Source organism: Pelophylax lessonae (genome assembly GCF_965119305.1).
Source record: "Pelophylax lessonae genome assembly, chromosome: 3".
In the NCBI taxonomy this organism is placed as follows: Eukaryota; Metazoa; Chordata; class Amphibia; order Anura; family Ranidae; genus Pelophylax; species Pelophylax lessonae.
In genome coordinates, this window is record NC_138770.1 from 687,290,645 (window position 1) to 687,312,387 (window position 21,743).

The following is a 21,743-nucleotide window of genomic DNA, read 5'->3' on the forward strand; positions in this document are numbered from 1 at the left end:
GAGGCCATACCTGGACCCTATAGAGGGGGTCAGCGTCACTACTGGTAGTATGAGGTCATACCTGGACCCTATAGAGGGGGTTCAGTGTCACTACTGGTAGTATGAGGCCATACCTGGACCCTATAGAGGGGGTCAGTGTCACTACTGGTAGCATGAGGTCATACCTGGACTCTATAGAGGGGGTCAGTGTCACTACTGGTAGTATGAGGTCATACCTGGACCCTATAGAGGGGGTCAGTGTCACTACTGGTAGTATGAGGCCATACCTGGACCCTATAGAGGGGGTCAGTGTCACTACTGGTAGCATGAGGTCATACCTGGACTCTATAGAGGGGGTCAGTGTCACTACTGGTAGCATGAGGCCATACCATTACCTGGACCCTTTAGAGGGGGTCAGTGTCACTACTGGTAGCATGAGTAGATACCTGGACCCTATAGAGGGGGTCAGTGTCACTACTGGTAGTATGAGGTCATACCTGGACCCTATAGAGGTTGCACAGGCAGTCCAACTCCTCCAGGATGGCCCATCAATACGTCCCATTGCCAGAAGGTCTCAGGAGCATGGAGGAGATTCCAGGAGACCGGCAGTTACTCTAGGAGAGGTGGACAGGACTGTAGAAGGTCCTTAACCCATCAGCAGGACCGGTATCTGCTCCTTTGTGGAAGGAGGAACAGGCTGAGCGCTGCCAGAGCCCTACAAAATGACCTCCAGCAGACACTGGTGTGAATGTCTCTGACCAAACAATCAGAAACAGACTTCATGAGGGTGGCCTGAGGGCCGATATCTTCTAGTGGGCGCTGTGCTCACTGCCCGGCACTGTGGAGGTTGATTGGCGGTTGCCATTAAACACCAGAATTGGCAGGACCACCACTGGCGCCCTGTGCTTTTCACAGATGAGAGCAGAGTTCACCCTAAGCACATGTGACAGACGTGAAAGGGTCTGGAGAAGGTGTGGAGAACATTATGCTGCCTGTAACATCGTTCAGCATGACCGGTTGGTGGTGGGTCAGAGATGGTCTGGGGAGGAATATCCATGGAGGGACGCACAGACCTCTACAGGCTAGACAATGGCACCCTGACTGCCATTAGGTTTGGGATGAAATCCTTGGACCCATTGTCAGACCCTACACTGGTGCAGGACAATGCCCGGTCTCATTGAGTATGCAGCCAGTTACTGGAGGATGAAGGGATTGATATCATTGAATGGCCCCCACACTCATCTGACTTAAATCCAATAGAACTCCTCTGGGACATTATTGACTACCAGTATATATCCTAACACGTTACCCAGTCCATACCAGTTTAGATCCCAACACATTACCCAGTCCATACCAGTATAGATCCTAACACATAATCCAGTCCATACCAGTATAGATCCTAACAAATAATCCAGTCCATACCAGTATAGATCCGAACACAATACCCAGCCCATACCAGTATAGATTCTAATACATTATCCAGTCCATACCAGTATAGATCCTAACACATTACCCAGTCCATACCAGTATAGATCCTAACACATTACCCAGTCCATACCTGTATAGATCCTAATACATTATCCAGTCCATACCAGTATACATCCTAACAAATTACCCAGTCCATACCAGTATATAGCCTAATAAAATACACAGTCCGTACCAGAATAAATCCTAACACATTACCCAGTCCATACCGGAATAGATCCTAACACATTACCCAGTCCATACCAGTATAGATCCTAACACATTACCCAGTCCATACCAGTATAGATCCTAAGACATTACCCAGTCCATACCAGTATAGATCCTAAGACATTACCCAGTCCATACCGGAATAGATCCTAACACATTACCCAGTCCATACCAGTATAGATCCTAAGACATTACCCAGTCCATACCAGTATAGATCCTAAGACATTACCCAGTCCATACCAGTATAGATCCTAACACATTACCCAGTCCATACCAGTATAGATCCTAACACATTACCCAGTCCATACCAGTATAGATCCTAACACATTACCCAGTCCATACCAGTATAGATCCTAACACATTCCCCAGTCCATACCAGTATAAATCCTAACACATTACCCAGTCCATACAGGTATAGATCCTAACACGTCACCCAGTCCATACCAGTATAGATCCTAACACGTCACCCAGTCCATACCAGTATAGATCCTAACACGTTACCCAGTCCATACCGGTATAGATCCTAACACATCACCCAGTCCATACCAGTATAGATCCTAACACGTCACCCAGTCCATACCAGTATAGATCCTAACACGTTACCCAGTCCATACCGGTATAGACCCTAACACATTCCCCAGTCCATACCAGTATAAATCCTAACACATTACCCAGTCCATACCGGTATAGATCCTAACACGTCACCCAGTCCATACCAGTATAGATCCTAACACATCACCCAGTCCATACCAGTATAGATCCTAACACGTCACCCAGTCCATACCAGTATAGATCCTAACACGTTACCCAGTCCATACCGGTATAGATCCTAACACATTCCCCAGTCCATACCAGTATAAATCCTAACACATTACCCAGTCCATACCGGTATAGATCCTACCACATTACCCAGTCCATACCGGTATAGATCCTAACACATTCCCCAGTCCATACCAGTATAAATCCTAACACATTACCCAGTCCATACCGGTATAGATCCTAACACATTACCCAGTCCATACCAGTATAGATCCTAACACATTACCCAGTCCATACCAGTATAGATCCTAACACATTACCCAGTCCATACCAGTATAGATCCTAACACATTACCCAGTCCATACCAGTATAGATCCTAACACATTACCCAGTCCATACCAGTATAGATCCTAACACATTACCCAGTCCATACCAGTATAGGTCCTAACACGTTACCCAGTCCATACCAGTATAGATCCTAACACGTCACCCAGTCCATACCAGTATAGATCCTAACACGTTACCCAGTCCATACCAGTATAGATCCTAACACATTACCCAGTCCATACCAGTATAGGTCCTAACACATTACCCAGTCCATACCAGTATATATCCTAACACGTTACCCAGTCCATACCAGTATAGATCCTAACACGTTACCCAGTCCATGCCAGTATAGATATCCAGTACGATTTTTTTCCCCATTGGGATCTGATGTTTTCAGTGTTCCTCTCATATATTTGAGTAGTATATATATATATATATATATTGTGGTCAGGAAGTGTATATAGATGAGATGTAAATGGGGGAGAAATGAGGGGGGACACTTGGCAGCTTTGTGTAAATAACTTAGTGTAGTGTGGGGGTCCCATAGTGAATGGGATTAGAGTGTAAGCTCCTGTGGTTCTGGGGATGGTCGGCCCATTTATACATATGATATACAGTGATCGGTGACCGGTCCGCTTGGCTCGGGATTGTCACTACCACGTGAAGGCAGCGTGCTCTCCCCTGGAGAAGTGACATGTGTTATACTTCCATGAAACAAACATGTCTGCGATCACGCTCTATGAATCCGGTGATGTCCGCCATGTTATCGAAGCCCTCCTGGCAGTTCTCTCAGTCTGAATGGGTTCCGCCATCATGGCCGCCACTGCGGAGACACCGCGCGTCCTACAAGTCGGCCTCTGTGGTCGGAGCTCCGCCCAGCGTGCCTCTACTAGGCCGACGTCGCCCCCAGGGAGGTGTGGCGCGGAAGCGAAGCCCCTCCCTCGAATGCCGTGCGCATGCCCTGTCCTTAAACACGTGGCCGGGATCGGACGGAGCAATGGCGGCGGCTGCAGCGGGCGGCGTGTACGAGACGCTCCCCCCCGCCAGCGCCTTCACCCCGGGGAGGAGAGATCTGCTGGCCGTGTCCGGCCTGGACGGGAGGATCACCGTATGGGACAGCAGAGAAGGGGGACTCCGCCGGGAGTACGTCCCCTCCGCTCACCTCTCCGCCACCTGTACCTGCCTGGCCTGGGGGGGCCCCAACCGGGGAGGAGGGCAGGTGAGACCCATTCTATGTATGGGGGGCCCAACTGGGGAGGAGGGGGGCAGTCTGCATGGGGGGGCCCTAACAGGGAGGGGGGCAGTTTGTGTATGGGGGGGCCCAACCGGGGAGGGGGGCAGTCTGTATGGAGGGTACCAACCGGGGAGGAGGGGGGGGCAGTCTGTGTTTGTTGGCCCTAATTGGAGAGGGGGGGCAGGTGAGACCCATTCTGTGTATGGGGGGGGCCCAACCTGGGAAGAGGGCAATGTTTGTATGAGGGGGGCCCCCAACTGAGGGGGGTGGTGAAGGGCAGTCTGTGTATGGGGGGGGCAACCTCGAAAGAGGGGGTTGGGGAATATTGTCACTGAGGGATATACAGGGGGATGGGATGTGTTTATGTGGAGGGGGGGTCACATGTTACATTGTAATAAGATGTCATTTCTTATGTCTCAGTATAAGTGACATCTTATTACAATGTAACATACAGACCATGTGATCTCCATCCTCACACATGGAATATCCCCCCCCCCCCCATGGGATATGAGGGGTGATAGAAGTGACAATTATTACAATGTAACAATCCTAGAAGATGTGATCCCTATATATATATATACACCAATCCCCCCCCCCCCACAATGAAATCCTCTCTGATCACATCAGTATATCTCATGGGTGGGACACATGTTCTGTGTTCTGTTACATTGTAGTCATGTGTCACTTCTGTCACCTCTCATATCCCATGGGGGGGGGGGATATTCCATGTGTGAGGATGGAGATCACATGGTCTGTATGTTACATTGTAATAAGATGTCACTTATACTGAGACATAAAGAAATGACATCTTATTACAATGTAACATGTGACCCCCCCCCCCCCCCCCCCCAATGAGAGGTGATAGAAATGACATCTTATTACAATGTAACATGTGACCCCCCCCAGCTGAGCAGCTTCTCAGCCATATTGGTTGTCATTGGAAGACAGCTGACCGCTGGCTATGGACGCCGGTACCGGGGTGACGCCTCCAGCTGCAGGGATGACTCCGGCACTTTCCTGGAATATCGGTAATCGGGGCCGATTCTAATATATCGGGGGAAGTGCAGATCGGCCCTCAATATATCGATGATCGGTCGATTCCCTAGTATAAACACACATGTAATATGTCCCCCCCCCCCCCCCCCCATAGAGATATGAGGTGATACCTTCTATCCTAGAACATGTGATCGCACACACCAATCCCCCTATATCATCTCATAGGATGGGACATGTTACATGTGTGTGATCACGTGTCCTAGGATTGTTACATTGTAATGTCCCTTCTATCACCTCCCTGTATCTCATGGAGGATCAGACGGACGCGGTGAGTTGCGGTTGTTCCATGCGTTCTATTGGGCAGAATGTATTTGTGTGACGCACATATACACGCCTATAGCGTGTATGGACACGGGAGAACACGGAGGGGCAACAAATACCCAGAAAAGTCCCATTTCTTCGTGTGTGAGGCTGAATACGGAGAGACGCCTGATTACAATGTAACAACTCAGAAGATGTGATCTGTCCTTCCATAGAGTCCTGGTACCCATTGGGGGGCGGTGACAGCACCCCGAGTCTCAGCATGTCTGTGGATCATGTGGGGGGGTTTTGCCCTTTTATCTCATATGATGGGGGGTGGGGGTACATCTCATGGTGACCATACATGTAACCATCCAATCACATGACTCTTCATAGGATCTGATTGGAGTTGTAGGAAAGATTTGTATTGGGTCTTCCCTCCCCCGCACCTGATGACATGTGACCTCCTCTATCTGGCAGAGATTGGGGGGGTCTCAGGTAATGGATTTGCGGGTGTTGGTCCTCCTATGATCACATGACACGCCTGTCTGTTTGGAGCGGGGGATGTAACATGTCAGGATGTGGTCACGTCTCATACAGTAGAAGTGTGGGGGAGGGGCGGAGGGTGTCAGATGTGGTGTCCCGGTCTCGGTTCAGCACTCTGATACTTCGTGTTTTCGGATGAAACCGTTCCATGGTAGTCATTCTCGTGTCGTCCCCCCCCCCCCCCCCCCTCCTTAAAGTGAACATTGTATCAAAATCACAATTGCAGAGTCTTCTTATTCTTTTGACCCCCCCAAATTAAATTTGTGTATCAACCTGTTGGTGCGCATTGCTAAAAACAAAGCGATTCCCCCCTCCCCCGCAGCACCCAGACAAGTTGTTCAGATCTTTTGCTAACTGGGATCAGGTGGGAGGAGTTACCATATACCGCAGGGTGACAACGCTGTTGTGAGTAGGGATGATGGAACTTTTCAGAAGTTCGACCAGAACACCCGAACTTCCCGAAAGATCGGCCGGGATTCCAGAACCCCATTGAAATCAATGGGACCCGAACTTCGGTAATCAAAAAACCCCATTTTGAAGCCCTAAAACACAATAAATGCCCCTAAAAAGTGCCTAGGGTTCTGGGTCATGCCCCATGGACTATTAATCACACAAATAAAAGTTCTTAAAAATTGTCATTTTTGATAGACAGCCAATTATTGAAAAAAATTATTGAAAAAAAAAAAAGATTTCTTTGGATTTAGTATCTGGGGGGTGTAAAAAGCGTACCTGAGAAGTGTCAGCTCTGTAGCATGTCCAGAACCAGAAAAACAATCGTTTATTAGAATTAATATAGAACAGGGATATGGCTCCGCTATTTTCACACCTTGCCGGTTTTGTAGCAGGCATTTTTTTGGGGGACTTTGGAGGCAGGCATAACACCAGAACTTCTGTATAGGGGTATATATATACACACACACTTATATGTATTTATACACATACACATATATAGGTTTGATAGGAGAGAAGCCATATGGGTGTTCATTATTTCATTAGCGCAGGCATAGGTTTCTGCTACTTTCACACCTATATATGTGTATATATACAGACGTGTGTGTGTGTATATATACCCCTATACAGAAGTTCTGATGTCATGCCTGACTCCAAACATGTCCTCAAAAAAGCCCTATAAACGCCTGCAGCAAAAAGCCGGGTGACAGGGGAGAAGCCATATTCCTGTTCTGTAAGTGTTCTAAGAGAAACAAACTTTTCTCTATAGCGGTCACCCTGACATAGCAGTCAGTTAACCCTACACTACACTACGGTCCCCTTACACTTAATACTTTCCCTACAGAAACTGAATAATTAAATCTAACTATAGTGGTATATAGCACCCTAACTACACTAGATATCCCTTTCCTCACACTAATAATTGCTAAATGACACTTTGTAACAGAACTGCTTCCACTCTCTTCCATGTCCCTGTATTAAAATGGTAGAGATTTGGCGGGGGCTATCTTATATCCTGGGGGCGTATTCACTAATGATTGGCCTATGGACCCCCTAGTCACTCCAATCACATTCCTAGCATTCTCCTGCCCCCTCAATTGGCTTTTACTGATGGTTCTGGTCCAATCACGGGCTTTTAAAGCCCATTTCCTTTCCCATTGCATTTTGGTCGGTTCTGGTTGCCGAATTCCGAACTTTTTCAGCAAAAAGTTCGGAATTCGGCCGAACCTCGAACAGCCAATGTTCGGGTCGACCCGAACCGTTAGATCATCCCTAGTTGTGAATTCCCTGCATGGCATTTAGCGTTGTCACCGGATGGAGGAAGTCTGTTCCCTGGCAGCAGGAAGCCGGCGCTCTCATTCCATTCAGCCGATCTGTCATTTTTATTATTTGATATTTTCAGCGTCTGCACAGAAATCAGTTTTATTAAATTTCTCCTAAGCCCCCCCCGATGCGGCCGCTTTCCTTCTGACACGGAGTCACTCCATAGAGGGGACGCCCCCAATATACAGATTTATAGTGCAAAGCTTCATGGGAAAGGAGATGGATTTCACAAGGACACCCTGGTGGTCACAATATGGAGCCCCTTTGTGTAATGTGGCCCTTTTCTTGCATTCACTCAGTTGTTCCCCACCACACCCAACGACAGGGGCAGCTGTTCCTATGGGTAAACGCCCCCCCTCGCCCAACGACAGGGGGGCTGCTGTTCCCTTACAGCTGACCCCTCCTCGCGCTCAACGGTGGGGGAGGACGCTGTTCCCTCCAGCTAAACTCCCGCCCAACAGGGGCAGCTGGGCCCCCCCACACCCAACGATGGGGGGGCTGCTTTTCCCTACGGCTGACCCTTCTCCCCCTCGCCCAACAACGGGGGGCTGCTGTTCTTTCTGGCTGCCCTTAACACCGGGGCTGCTGTTCCCCTTGGCTGGCTGCTTCTGCCCTCTGGCTGCTTGCCCAAAGAGGGGGGGGGGGGCTCTTCCATCCGCCTGACCCCCCCCCCCCCCCCCACCACCATTTGCTACTCCTACTGGCCATGGTCTGGCCCCCTCTAAAGTCTGAAGGACACTAAACTGGCCCTTTGAGTAAGTTTGGAGCCCCCTGGTTTTACACCAACACACATTACAGCAGACCGGTGCGCTGATGTTGCTGGAAGCTGTACAGACCTCCTTCAGATGGGTACATAGTAACGGAAGAATGGATTGGCTATTCTGGGGGGGGGGGGAGGGGTGTAATGCTGCATTCATATAAGTAAAAGCCTAGGCATTGGATCATGTGATCTCTGCAGGAAGGGGAGGGTCTTTCACACTGGCTGAGATCACATGACAGGCCGGTCTCCTCTTCTCTTTATACATTGAATGAATACGGGGTGAATGTCTGTATATACGGCTCGGGGGATGACACTCATTTATTTATTTATTTGTTCAGGAAAGTCATCAGAAAAAGAAGCGGAAATCTGAAGCAGCGAATAAAGACGGACAATACGACCTCCTCGCCATCGGCACGGCAACCGGCACCATATTATTGTACAGCGTTGTCAAGGGGGAACTACAAAGCAAACTGGTGAGTTTTCTGTCCTTTGCCTTTTCTTAAAGTGTTACTCCGCCCAGAACTGAGATCTTCAGCGAATGAAAAGACAGCCGCTGGGCCCTCGCCACTATCGGCGCCGCGCTCAACGCCCACCCAGGAGTTAATATTGAATGCATTGCAGCTTACTGGGTGGCTTCATTGGTTTTCTTTTTCCAGGCTAAAAACATTTTCAGCAACTACAGAAAAAGCTGGATGTGTTACTGGCAGGACTACCTGGTGACAATTAAAAAAAGGGGGGGGGGGCTGTGAAATGAACTTTGATGTTCCCACCACAAATAAGGGGTAGTACGCTGCAATATAAAAATTTGGGGTTTGAATTCCAGAAGATGTATCGCCCAGTGAATGTGGGCGGGGTCAGTCTGGGGCCCCCCGCTATCTACCTGCTCAGGGCCGCTACACCGTGTGGTCTCTGCCTGTTCCTGAGATAGCGAGATCATGGGGGACAATACTGAGTCAGCCTGTCTGTGTGTGGCATGCCGATGTCAAACGTCCGCACAGCATTATTCCCTGAACCCCCCCCCCCCCCTTACACTGATTGTAGGAAGGAGAGGGGATCATTTATTAATAATCTACTTAATTTCTCCCAGGTTGGCGGCCATGATAACCGAGTAAACTGCGTCCGGTGGCATCAGGACGGCGGTTGTCTGTACAGCTGTTCAGAAGACAAACACATTATAGAATGGAACACACAGACCTGCAAAGTGAAATGGTGAGTGGATGATCCGGCGTCTCCATCCCAGCAACCAAAATCTCATTCCTAGTCTGAAGATGGATTGGCCACATTTATTTTCTATTTCCACTATGGGGATCCTGCCAATAATACGCCTAGGGTGACAACTCACTATACTGTATCTAGGGGGGGCAGCATTGTCATCTTAGGACATAATTTACTTTTCTCAAATATAAGGAGTGTAGCCCATAGAGAGAGCTGGAACAATATACAGTATCTGACAAAAGTAAGTACACCCCTCCCATGTGACAATACTGAAGAAATGAGACTTTGCTACAATGTAAAGTAGTGAGTGTACAGCTTGTATAACAGTGTAAATTTACTGTCCCCTCAAAATAACTCAACACACAGCCATTAATGTCTAAAATGTGAGGGGTGTACTTACTTTTGTGAGATGCTGTAAAATGAGTGCGGGAGTTTATCAGCTCATTATTTTCACTAAAGATAAAATAAAATGCTTACAATTGTATATTTACCAGATCAGAAGGAAGTGAGTGGAAGTTCATTATTGGGGTTTACATGTTTTCCCATCAGTCTGTTTGTATCGGTGTGTCTGAGGAGTAATCACATTATTGGGGACCCCCTACTCCACTACATTGTATAACTATGTACCCCCCCCCCCCCCCATACCCAGAGGAGTGAGGAGATTGGACGGAGCGCTGTGATGACATGGAATGGTTTCGCTTATTTCTGATTTAGAAATGGTGATTCTCTCTTGGCTGTCTGAGCACCTTCCCCTCCCCCGTCCCTGAAATATAAGTGACCCTTCCGTCCTTCCTGTAATAACATAGTAACCCTTCCTTCCTTCCTTCCTATAATATAGTGACCCTTCCTTCCTATAATATAGTGACCCTTCCTCCCTTCCTTCCTATAATATAGTGACCCTTCCTTCCTTCCTTCCTTCCTTCCTTCCTATAATATAGTGACCCTTCCTTCCTCCCTCATTGACCCTTCCTTCCTCCCTCATTGACCCTTCCTTCCTCCCTCATTGACCCTTCCTTCCTCCCTCATTGACCCTTCCTTCCTCCCTCATTGACCCTTCCTTCCTCCCTCATTGACCCTTCCTTCCTCCCTCCCTCATTGACCCTTCCTTCCTCCCTCCCTCCCTCATTGACCCTTCCTTCCTCCCTCCCTCCCTCATTGACCCTTCCTTCCTTCCTTCCTCCCTCATTGACCCTTCCTTCCTTCCTTCCTCCCTCATTGACCCTTCCTTCCTTCCTTCCTCCCTCATTGACCCTTCCTTCCTTCCTTCCTCCCTCATTGACCCTTCCTTCCTTCCTTCCTCCCTCATTGACCCTTCCTTCCTTCCTCCCTCATTGACCCTTCCTTCCTTCCTTCCTTCCTCCCTCATTGACCCTTCCTTCCTTCCTTCCTTCCTCCCTCATTGACCCTTCCTTCCTTCCTCCCTCATTGACCCTTCCTTCCTTCCTCCCTCATTGACCCTTCCTTCCTCCCTCCCTCATTGACCCTTCCTTCCTTCCTCCCTCCCTCATTGACCCTTCCTTCCTTCCCTCCCTCCCTCATTGACCCTTCCTTCCTTCCCTCCCTCCCTCATTGACCCTTCCTTCCTTCCTTCCTCCCTCATTGACCCTTCCTTCCTTCCTTCCTCCCTCATTGACCCTTCCTTCCTTCCTTCCTTCCTCCCTCATTGACCCTTCCTTCCTTCCTTCCTCCCTCATTGACCCTTCCTTCCTTCCTTCCTCCCTCATTGACCCTTCCTTCCTTCCTTCCTTCCTTCCTTCCTCCCTCATTGACCCTTCCTTCCTTCCTCCCTCATTGACCCTTCCTTCCTTCCTCCCTCATTGACCCTTCCTTCCTTCCTCCCTCATTGACCCTTCCTTCCTTCCTTCCTTCCTTCCTCCCTCATTGACCCTTCCTTCCTTCCTTCCTTCCTTCCTCCCTCATTGACCCTTCCTTCCTTCCTTCCTTCCTTCCTTCCTCATTGACCCTTCCTTCCTTCCTTCCTTCCTCCCTCATTGACCCTTCCTTCCTTCCTTCCTTCCTCCCTCATTGACCCTTCCTTCCTTCCTTCCTTCCTCCCTCATTGACCCTTCCTTCCTTCCTTCCTTCCTCCCTCATTGACCCTTCCTTCCTTCCTTCCTTCCTCCCTCATTGACCCTTCCTTCCTTCCTTCCTTCCTCCCTCATTGACCCTTCCTTCCTTCCTTCCTTCCTCCCTCATTGACCCTTCCTTCCTTCCTTCCTTCCTCCCTCATTGACCCTTCCTTCCTTCCTTCCTTCCTTCCTTCCTCCCTCATTGACCCTTCCTTCCTTCCTTCCTTCCTTCCTCCCTCATTGACCCTTCCTTCCTTCCTTCCTTCCTTCCTTCCTCCCTCATTGACCCTTCCTTCCTGTAATATAACGCTGTAAATGTTTTTTCTTACTGTAACTTTCATTTTCCTCCCTCTGTAGTAAATGGAAAGGAGACAATGGCGGTGGGGTCAGCTGTTTGTGTATAAGTCCAGATGGAAAAATGTTGCTGTCTGCGGGACGGACGATCAAACTGTGGGACCTGGAAACCAAAAACCTCACCAGGGTAAGTTGCACCGACCTGAATCCAGAGAAGGAGGAGGGGAGCTAAAAGGCTGAACCTCAGAAGGGCTTTGACTCATTGGTTCCCTGTGTCTGGCCCAGTGCTGGCACTCGCCTCAGGTGACTTATTAGATGGATTCCTGGTTGGTTGCACCACCTGGTCTGTCTTCTCCCCTCCATCGATTGTGTAAAATCCGGACACCCCTCTCAGTAAATATGACTCAGTGGGGGAGGGTATGCGCTGTCTACCTGCTCAGGGCTGCTCCATAGTGCCGTCCCTGCCTGTTCCTGAGACAGCCAGATCACCGTGGAGAATACCGAGTTGGTTTTATCTTTGTGATTCACCAATTTCCAAGCTCCACTACATTCTTCATAGACACCCCAACCCCCCCAAACTGCATCCTCTATAAGACCACCACCCCCTCCTCCGCCTACATCCTCTATAGACCTCCCCCTCCAAAACATCAAATTTATGTTGATTTTTGTTCTTGTTACAGCAATTCACCGGGCACTCATCGGCAGTTACATCCCTCATCTTCATACGACCTCCAGGGGAGTCTCACTCATCCAGTGACACCATGGGCCTGTATTTCCTGTCCGGGGCAGTACACGATCGGTTAATCAGTGTGTGGTAAGCTGGCTGGATTATCTCTGGGGGCGCCCCAAGTCTGATTGGGGCCTTCAGGTAGAAGTCAAAATGATTCAAGTTGTTTCCACTTCAACTAAAAAAAAAAAGCTGAAGTCCAGATCAGGGTGGGTCCAGTCAGTGCAGATGGAGGGGTTGTAGAAGTTTAGATCAGGGTGGTCCCAGTCAGTGCAGATGGAGGGGTTGTAGAAGCTTAGATCGGGGTGGGCCCAGTCGGTGCAGATGGAGGGGTTGTAGAAGCTTAGATCGGGGTGGGCCCAGTCGGTGCAGATGGAGGGGTTGTAGAAGTTTAGATCAGGGTGGTCCCAGTCAGTGCAGATGGAGGGGTTGTAGAAGCTTAGATCGGGGTGGGCCCAGTCGGTGCAGATGGATGGGTTGTAGAAGCTTAGATCGGGGTGGGCCCAGTCGGTGCAGATGGATGGGTTGTAGAAGCTTAGATCGAGGTGGGCCCAGTCGGTGCAGATGGAGGGGTTGTAGAAGTTTAGATCAGGGTGGGCCCAGTCGGTGCAGATGGAGGGATTGTAGAAGTTTAGATCAGGGTGGGCCCAGTCGGTGCAGATGGAGGGGTTGTAGAAGTTTAGATCAGGGTGGGCCCAGTCGGTGCAGATGGAGGGATTGTAGAAGTTTAGATCAGGATGGGCCCAGTCAGTGCAGATGGAGAGGTTGTAGAAGGTTTAGATCAGGGTGGGCCCAGTCAGTGCAGATGGAGGGGTTGTAGAAGCTTAGATCGGGGTGGGCCCAGTCAGTGCAGATGGAGGGGGGGGGGTTGTAGGATTGGTGTGGCGGTGGGTTTAGTATTGGTGTGTGCGGTGATGATCTCCAAAAATGTGGTTTCAATTCTCTGAATGCAGTGAAGACATTTCCTTGGCTGTGTCTGAGCGCCACCAGTCATCCTCCGCTGTCCCCCTCCATATCTGCTTGTAAGAGGGTCACCACTAGGTAGCATGGGAGAGGGGGGGGGGGGTCACAATGCACTTTCACTACTTCTGATGTGCAGGTGTCACCTGAAGGTATTCTTGTAATAAGACGGTTTGGATTTCTATTGTTCGGCCTATAAACATGCGCTGTGTGTTCTAGGCAGGTCCGGACTGAGAAGAAAGAGAAGAATGCGGTTCTGTCCTTCACACTCTCCGAATCTCCGGTGGCTGTAGACCTTGCGCCCTCCCTCAGCAAAGACGAGGTAAGACACCCTGATTCTTTCCCTCCTGGGGGGGTCCCGGCTATCAGCCTTCTGGAGGCTTACACTGCTGTCTCTGCTTGTCCTCAATATGGTTAGACAGAGGAAGGAGGTGGGGTGCAGCAGAGGTGGGGAATATCCAATATCCAATGTCCACAGCCAGAAGAACCGGTTTATACAACTGATGAAACCACTTCCATACATGAATAGACACCCATTAACCTGAGGAATGTAGGACATGGTAACTATATCGGCCCGGTTGTCTACGTCAGTGGTCCTCAACTCCGGTCCTCGGGGCCCACTAACAGGCCAGGTTTGCAAGATAACTAAATTACATCACAGGTGATCTCATTTGCTGCTCAGTGATTGCAGTATTTTAGTCTGCATCTCCCCAAGATAATACTTAAAATCTGGCCTGTTAGTGGGCCCCGAGGACCTGAGTTGAGGACCACTGGTCTACGTCGCCAAGGAGAAGACTGGTAATCCTAAACCGGGTGGCTGGCTTGGTCTGTTTAGACTTTCCCCCAAAATCTTTGACCTTTCAAGACCGGACCATGTGACAAAAGGAACCCAATTCAATATGGCGTTCACAAGAAGCATTGGGCCTTTAGGGTGGACTGACCTCATCTGATGGTTTGTTGGGTCTCTTGGGTCATGCTGCTTTTGGATCTGATGTGGATCTCGGAACCGTAGACTGCAGGTTCATGGTATTGGAAGATGTTCTTCTTCTGTTCTGTGTATATCTGATCTCTTGTATTGTTCTCCTCCTGCAGCCTCTGAAGCTGGCCGTGGTGTGCCGGGACGGACAGATGCACTTATTCCAGCACATATTGAATGGGTAAGTTACAGGCTGGAGAGGATGTAGAGATGACTCTTTGTTCTCCACATTCTCAGGTTCAGTTAAAGTCCTAGAAAAGTGAAAAATTCCCTCTTTCATTCATTGTCGGACACGGCTCCTGATCTTCTTAACAATTGGGTTTTACAGCCCCCTACAGGAGTAGGACATTGGGCAGAAAAATCTGGTCATGCCTATGGGCGGTCCCAAGAGGTATACTCCATCTCTGCTATAGGTGCTCATTATTTTTTTTTTTTACTAAGGACCTACTTCCTTGCTGGCATCTCTGGTCCTGGCAAATTTTTTGCTTTGGATTTTCTTCCTGTGAGATCTACAATCAGCTGCTAGACTGGGCGACGGGTCGGATAATTTAGATCTAGATTCAGTGGTCATCCCAGTCTGACCAGCGAGCGTGCACAGACCTCCGCTCCGCGCTAGGTCAGCTGCGACATAGCCCCCCTGGACAAGGCCTGCGAGTTAAACGCCCCCCCTATTTTGATGGAGAGGGGTTCTGTGAAGCGTTGCCCACCCTGTTCCTGGTATGGTGAGTGGGTGTCCCCTCTCCCCCGATCGGCTGTGCGGGGGGGGGTGTACCTGATGAGGGCTCCTGCCTGGATCTGTCCTTGAGGCCTAGGGGTCCCTGGGAGCCTCGTGGTGCTGCGCAGGCCGGTCATTTTATTGTAGCCTGTGTACGTTTATGCATGGCGGCCATGTTTGTGGTTGTTTGCAATTTAAAATAGCAGCGGCAAAGAGTGGAGCCCTGTGGGAGGTGACTTCCATGGTGGGAGACGCCCCCCCCCCCCCCCCCCCCCGGTGCTGACTACTGGATCATTTCACTTCCTGAGTGCAGATTATTCTAGGTGGCTGCGGGTGCCTGTTTCTGGTGGGTCTGGTGGGGTCCTCTCTCTCCCTCTGCTGAGAATTGTTTGATGCTTTGTGCCTGACGATCGGGTGGTGCCAGCACGGTCAGGGTTATCACTTGCAGTGTTACACTTTTTTTTTTTTTTTTTTTTTTTGTGGGGTCCCTCATGGAGTCTGTGTAGCACATCTCTCCACCTGAGTGGAGGGCTCTCTGAGGCTGTGGGGCTCTCCTGGGCCCAACCATCCATCGATACACTGATGGTGGTCCTGGAGTCCTTTTGTGTCCCAAGTGGCGGTGTTTTTTGGGTGATGGGCTAGCAAAAAAGAGCCTCCTGCCTCATCGGATCCTGAATTTGATTCAGTGGACGTGGGACACCCTGCTGGGTCTGTGACCATGCGCCTGGAATCCTACGATAGTGAGGATTCCTCCACATCTGCAACCGTGCACCAAAAGGCACCGGTGGAGGCACTGATTGTAGCTGTGTGTGAGACCTTGAAGATGGACACAGCTGTGGCGAAGTCGCAGGTTCCCTTTGACACTCACAAGCCTTCCAGAGTGGCAAAGGTGTTTCCTTTCTCTGCCTATTTTGACAAAACTGTGAGTGGGATGACCAAAGTGTCCCCTTGGGATCCCTAAGCGTTATTTTTTCTTCTTCTTCTTCTCTAGGTGTTACCCCAATGAGGAGTCCCATATTAAGAAGTGGACTGTTCCACTGGTGGTGGACCCTCTGGTTTCCAGATTGAACAAGGCAACCATGATTCCGGTGGAAGAGTCCCCGGCCTTTAAGGATCCGGCTGGTTTGGCACTGAGGCCGGTATTTACCATTGCCCTGGTGTCACAAACTCTGACCGACTGGGCTAAGCTTTTACTTGGGGCTCATGGGAAGTTTTTTTTTTTGTCCCTCAGGGTTGACTGATAAAGGCTCGGAGTCGTCTCTGGAGGATCCAAACGTACCTGGTCTGCCAACCTGAAGAGCGTCTCTAGACCTGCGGGCAAGGCTTCTTCAGCATTAAGGTGTGCCCTCATGCGTGTCGGGGGTCGAGGGATTTCTTCACTGATTTCCAGACCTGTGGACCTTGGTACAAAACAAGTGGGTCCGCAAAGTCATTCGGTTCAGCTACAAGATCAAGTTTCACTTTTGTGCCCCGGCAAGGTTCTTTCCTTCCAACTTGCGCTTGTCCCTGGACCGCTTATAGGTCTTTTTGGGGCAGTAAAAGACCTGTCACTTTAAGCAGCGATTGTCCTGGTTCTGCCAAGGTTTTCAGGGTTTTTACTCATGATTTTTTTGCCTCTATTGACATTGAGGATGCTTGCGTTCATATTCCAATATGTGCCGGTCACCAGCGCTTCCTCTGCTTTGCTGTGGGGGAGGAGCATTATCAATTGGTCTTGCCTCTGCTTCTCGGTTCTTAACAAGTGTTAGCACCGGTATTGGCTGTTACGCCAACAGAGGATCATGGTACTGGGCTACTTGGATGACGACATTCTGCGAACGGAGTCGTCTACTGCTCTGGTGGAAAACATGGAGATCACCATACGAACTCTGTGGGAGTTCGGCTGGATTCTGATTTTTCAGAAGTCTGCTCTAGTTCCATCCACAAAACCGGGGCACAGTTCCATATGAGGTCCCTGCAAAGGGAGATTCTGACCAAATGGGACAAGACTTCGCAGTCTCTGGATAATCAGATCCCGCTGAGTCGGAACGAAGGAGTCCCTGATATGTTCTCTGGCGCTTCAGCTGGGCAAATCCTTCCTCCCCCTTGTATTGGACAGTGGTCACCACGGATGGCAGCCTGTCCGGCTGGGGAGGTGTCCTTGGCAAACATTCTGCTCAGGGGACCTGGACACTGGAAGAGTCCAGACTTCCGATCAATGTCTTAGAACTCCGAGCGATCAGACTGCCTAGACTATTGGACGGATCGTCTTCAAGGAAGTCTAGTGTACATTCAATCAGACAATTCCATGGCTTATGTCAATCATCAAAGGGGCACAAAGTTTCCTGCCGGCTCTGGAGGTAACTGGCATTCTAAGGTGGGCAGAACTGTTGGTTCCAGCCTTCTCCGCTGTACACATTCCCGGGGTGAAAAACCGGCAGGCGGATTACCTTAGCCGTTGGACCAAGGGGAGTGGTCCCTTCATCCGGAGGGGGTTTCATCTGTTGTGTCTCCGTTGGGGCATCCCTGAGGTTGATCTGTTGGCGTCTCAGCTTGGCAGAAAGGTGCCAAAGGATCAGTGACCGAGCCACAAACCTCTGCAGACGCCTGACACGCTGGTGGCCCCGTGGGGTCAGTATCTGAATTTTACGCCTTCCCTCTCAAGCTTCTGCCAAGGCTTCTACGCAAGATCGAGGCAGAAGGGACTCCGGACATCTTAGTGGCTCCGGACTGGCACGCATTTTCCTTGAAAGCTTCCTCTTGGGGAGGATCTGCTGACCCAAGGACCAGTCTTCCATCCTTTACAGTCGCTGGCTTTGACGGCTTGGCTGTTGAATACCAGGTGCTGAAGGATAGAGGTTTATCCAAGTCGGTGATTCCTGTGCTGTTTAAAAGCTAGGAAATCTACTTCCAGGTACGATGGTAGATCTTCCTAGAAGACGTACGTTGCGTGTAGACTCTCCTTGAGGTTTGTCCTCAATCTTCCTCGGTGGCTTGGATCTTGATCTTCCTTCAACGGGGGGTTGAACAGAAATTGGCCTTGAGTACCATCAAGTTCCAGGTGTCGGCCTTGGCGGTCGTCTTCCAATGACCCTTGGCCACACTCCCTGTTGCGTACCTTAATTCAGGGTGTCCAGTGCAGTCTCCGTTGTCGTCTTTTGGACCTCAATTTGGTGCTTTCAAAAAATACCTTTGAGAATCTTCAGGCAATTCCCTTGCTTGCACTGTCTCAGAAGGTGGCTTTTTTGGTGGCTATTGCCTCTGCGTGCAGGGTGTCGGAACTGGCGGCGTTATTCTGGCTTTCACCTTGGTTGTTCTTCGCCCCTGTCCGTCATTCCTCCCAAATGTTGTCTCTGATTTTCATTTGAATGATGACATTGTGTTGCCTTCCCTGTGTCCCAGGCCTAAACATCTGAAGGAAATTGCCTTGGATGTGGTCCAGGGCAATAGGGGTGTACCTGGCAGCTACGGAGTCTCTCGGGCAGTCAGACTTTGCTCACGGATAACCTCGGAAAGGGTTGTCCACTTCCTTTGCGACAATTTCCAGATGGTTCAGACAGACGGTGCCGAAGGCCTATTCCATCAGGGGTCAGGTTCCTCCTTTCCAAGGCGCACTCTTCTCGGGCGTTTGGTGCCTCCTGGGCTTTCCGTCCAGGCATCGGTGACGCAGGTTTGCAAGGCGGTCGCCTGGGAAGGCTTTCACAAAGGTCTATAAAGTGGATGTGTTGGCATCTGCGGATGCTTCTTTTGGCCGCAAGGTTTTGCAGGCTGCTGTCTAGAGGACCCCTGATCCTCTTCAAGGGTTTTTTTTTTTTTCAGGTGAGCTCCAGTTTTGGTTGATCTCCTGTTGCCTGGTTGGCTAATGTTTAGCCTTGGGAATTTTATGTTCCCACCCCTCATATTTGACACAGCTTTGGGATGTCCCAATGGTTATGAAGATCAGGAGCTGTGTCCGTCAATGAAAGAGAAAATGGCATTTTTGACTTGCCGTAAAATCCATATCTCTTATAGTCATTGGTGGACACAGCTCCCGCCCCTCTGTGGAATTGTAATTTCTTCTGGCACTGCTTGTAACAAAACTGAGTGCTTATAGCAGGGGGGAGGAGTATACCCCCTTGGACCGCCCATAGGCGTAGCAAAGTTATTTTCCTGCCCAGTGTCCTACTCCTGTAGGGGGCAGTATAAACCAACGGTTATGAAGATCAGAAGTTGTGTCCGTCAATGAACATCTGAGGAATGGAATTGTTAATTGCTTACGCAGGTTTAGGGGGACTTGTTAAAGGAGACTCACTACTTGGTCCTTCGTGCTGCTGGATTCATCCCTGCAGCGTTTTCTCCCCATGCTTCTGTGGTCTAAGGTCCTGGTGTCATGACCAAAGGGGGTCGATAGTCCTGAATTGGTTGTGGTAATGCTGGGGACGGTCCCTCCATTGGAGAGCGGTGAAGTTCTAGGTCAAGGTGTCTAGTCGGTGCTCCTCAATTCTTGAACATTGCAGAGATGGAGGGGTTGTAGAAGTTTAGATCAGGGTGGGCCCAGTCAGTGCAGATGGGGGGGGGGGGGGGGGGGTGTTGTAGCATTGCTGTGGCAGTGGGTTTAGTACTGGTGTGTGCGGTGATGGAGGGGTTGTAGGATTGGTATGGCGGTGGGTTTAGGATTGGTGTGTGCGGTGATGATCTCCAAAAATGTGGTTTCAATTCTCTGAATGCAATGAAGACATTTCCTTGGCTGTGTCTGAGCACCACCAGTCACCCTCCGCTGTTGTCCTCCATATTGGTTTGAAATATGGTCACCAGATTAGTGGGGGGGTCACTGAATGAATGAACAAATTTTAAATCTGCTGCAGCTTTTATTGAAGTTTATCCGCTCCCCCAACCAGTCACGTACCTGGTACGTCATTGGTCTTTCACATGGTTGTACTGGGATGATACCCTTATTTTTGGTTGGCTTTCTTGTGATCGCAGTCAAAGCGGCTAACTAGCTACTTGATTGCTTTTACAAGCAGTGGGAGGGGACAATGGCACATCTTCAGGAGCCAGCCAGAAGCTTTGACCTAAGAGTCGGTGACAGCTCTGTCAGTGTACTGTGAGCATGCTCTTGGGGCTCACACACCATGCTGCTGTGGACGCCACAGGCGTCCGGGATTTTGCCGCTTGAATAGTTGAGTTTTGTGGATGAAGGAAATATCCTAATACTCTGTATTGTGGTTTTATTTGCAGGAATCATAAGAAGCCGGTGGCCCCCACCAGTACGGTACAGATTGCTACGTCCGGCGATGATGAGAGCGCCACACCAAAGCCGGTTCCCATTCTCTCTACCGGCTTCTACCCGGACGGAGAGTCTCTATTACTTTACTATGGCAGCACCATGCAGCCCGTCATCGAGAAAGTGGTATGTCACCAGACAGGGTCTACATTAGATACAAGGTGTGCTCGCTATAGGAAAACTGTCTGTGTGCCTCAAACCAGACTGCTGTATGTTATGGGGAGACCATGGGGCGCCCCCCGATTATAAGGGCATGACCCCCGTTATGAGTTGGCAAAATCTTATGGTTCCAAATCTTTGGAGTTGGGTTGGTTCTGTATCGGGCTGCTATAGTCCCAGAACCACTGGAGGATCAACGTGTTTTCCACAATTGTGCTTTGTAGTCTTCAGCCCCTTAAAACGCCTAATACTATAAAGATATTTTTTTTTTTTTTTTTTGCACACAGCAGAGATGGAGGGGTTGTAGGATTGGTGTGGCAGTGGGTTTAGTACTGGTGTGTGCGGTGATGGAGGGGTTGTAGGATTGGAGCGGCGGTGGGTTTAGTACTGGTGTGTGCGGTGATGGAGGGGTTGTAGGATTGGAGCGGCGGTGGGTTTAGTATTGGTGTGTGCGGTGATGGAGGGGTTGTAGGATTGGAGTGGCGGTGGGTTTAGTACTGGTGTGTGCGGTGATGGAGGGGTTGTAGGATTGGAGTGGCGGTGGGTTTAGGATTGGTGTGTGCGGTGATGGAGGGGTTGTAGGATTGGAGTGGCGGTGGGTTTAGTATTGGTGTGTGCGGTGATGGAGGGGTTGTAGGATTGGAGTGGCGGTGGGTTTAGTACTGGTGTGTGCGGTGATGGAGGGGTTGTAGGATTGGAGTGGCGGTGGGTTTAGTACTGGTGTGTGCGGTGATGGAGGGGTTGTAGGATTGGAGTGGCGGTGGGTTTAGTATTGGTGTGTGCGGTGATGGAGGGGTTGTAGGATTGGTGTGGCGGTGGGTTTAGTATTGGTGTGTGCGGTGATGGAGGGGTTGTAGGATTGGTGTGGCGGTGGGTTTAGTACTGGTGTGTGCGGTGATGGAGGGGTTGTAGGATTGGAGTGGCGGTGGGTTTAGTACTGGTGTGTGCGGTGATGGAGGGGTTGTAGGATTGGAGTGGCGGTGGGTTTAGTACTGGTGTGTACGGTGATGGAGGGGTTGT

At 50.0% G+C, this 21,743-nt stretch overlaps 1 protein-coding gene across 1 annotated transcript in view; it reads left to right on the plus strand.

Annotated features, from left to right (window-relative positions):
- Positions 1–3,705: 3,705 nt before the first annotated feature.
- The window catches only part of LOC309549020 (WD repeat-containing protein 43-like), a 53,654-nt gene continuing 35,616 nt past the window's right edge, over positions 3,706–21,743 (plus strand). The window contains exons 1-7 of the mRNA XM_082248962.1: positions 3,706–3,976; positions 8,705–8,839; positions 9,454–9,575; positions 12,008–12,131; positions 12,625–12,758; positions 13,851–13,953; positions 14,724–14,788. Coding sequence (XP_082105088.1) covers positions 3,755–3,976; positions 8,705–8,839; positions 9,454–9,575; positions 12,008–12,131; positions 12,625–12,758; positions 13,851–13,953; positions 14,724–14,788 — 905 coding nt within the window. The 5' untranslated portion in view covers positions 3,706–3,754. The remainder of the gene's footprint in view (positions 3,977–8,704; positions 8,840–9,453; positions 9,576–12,007; positions 12,132–12,624; positions 12,759–13,850; positions 13,954–14,723; positions 14,789–21,743) is intronic.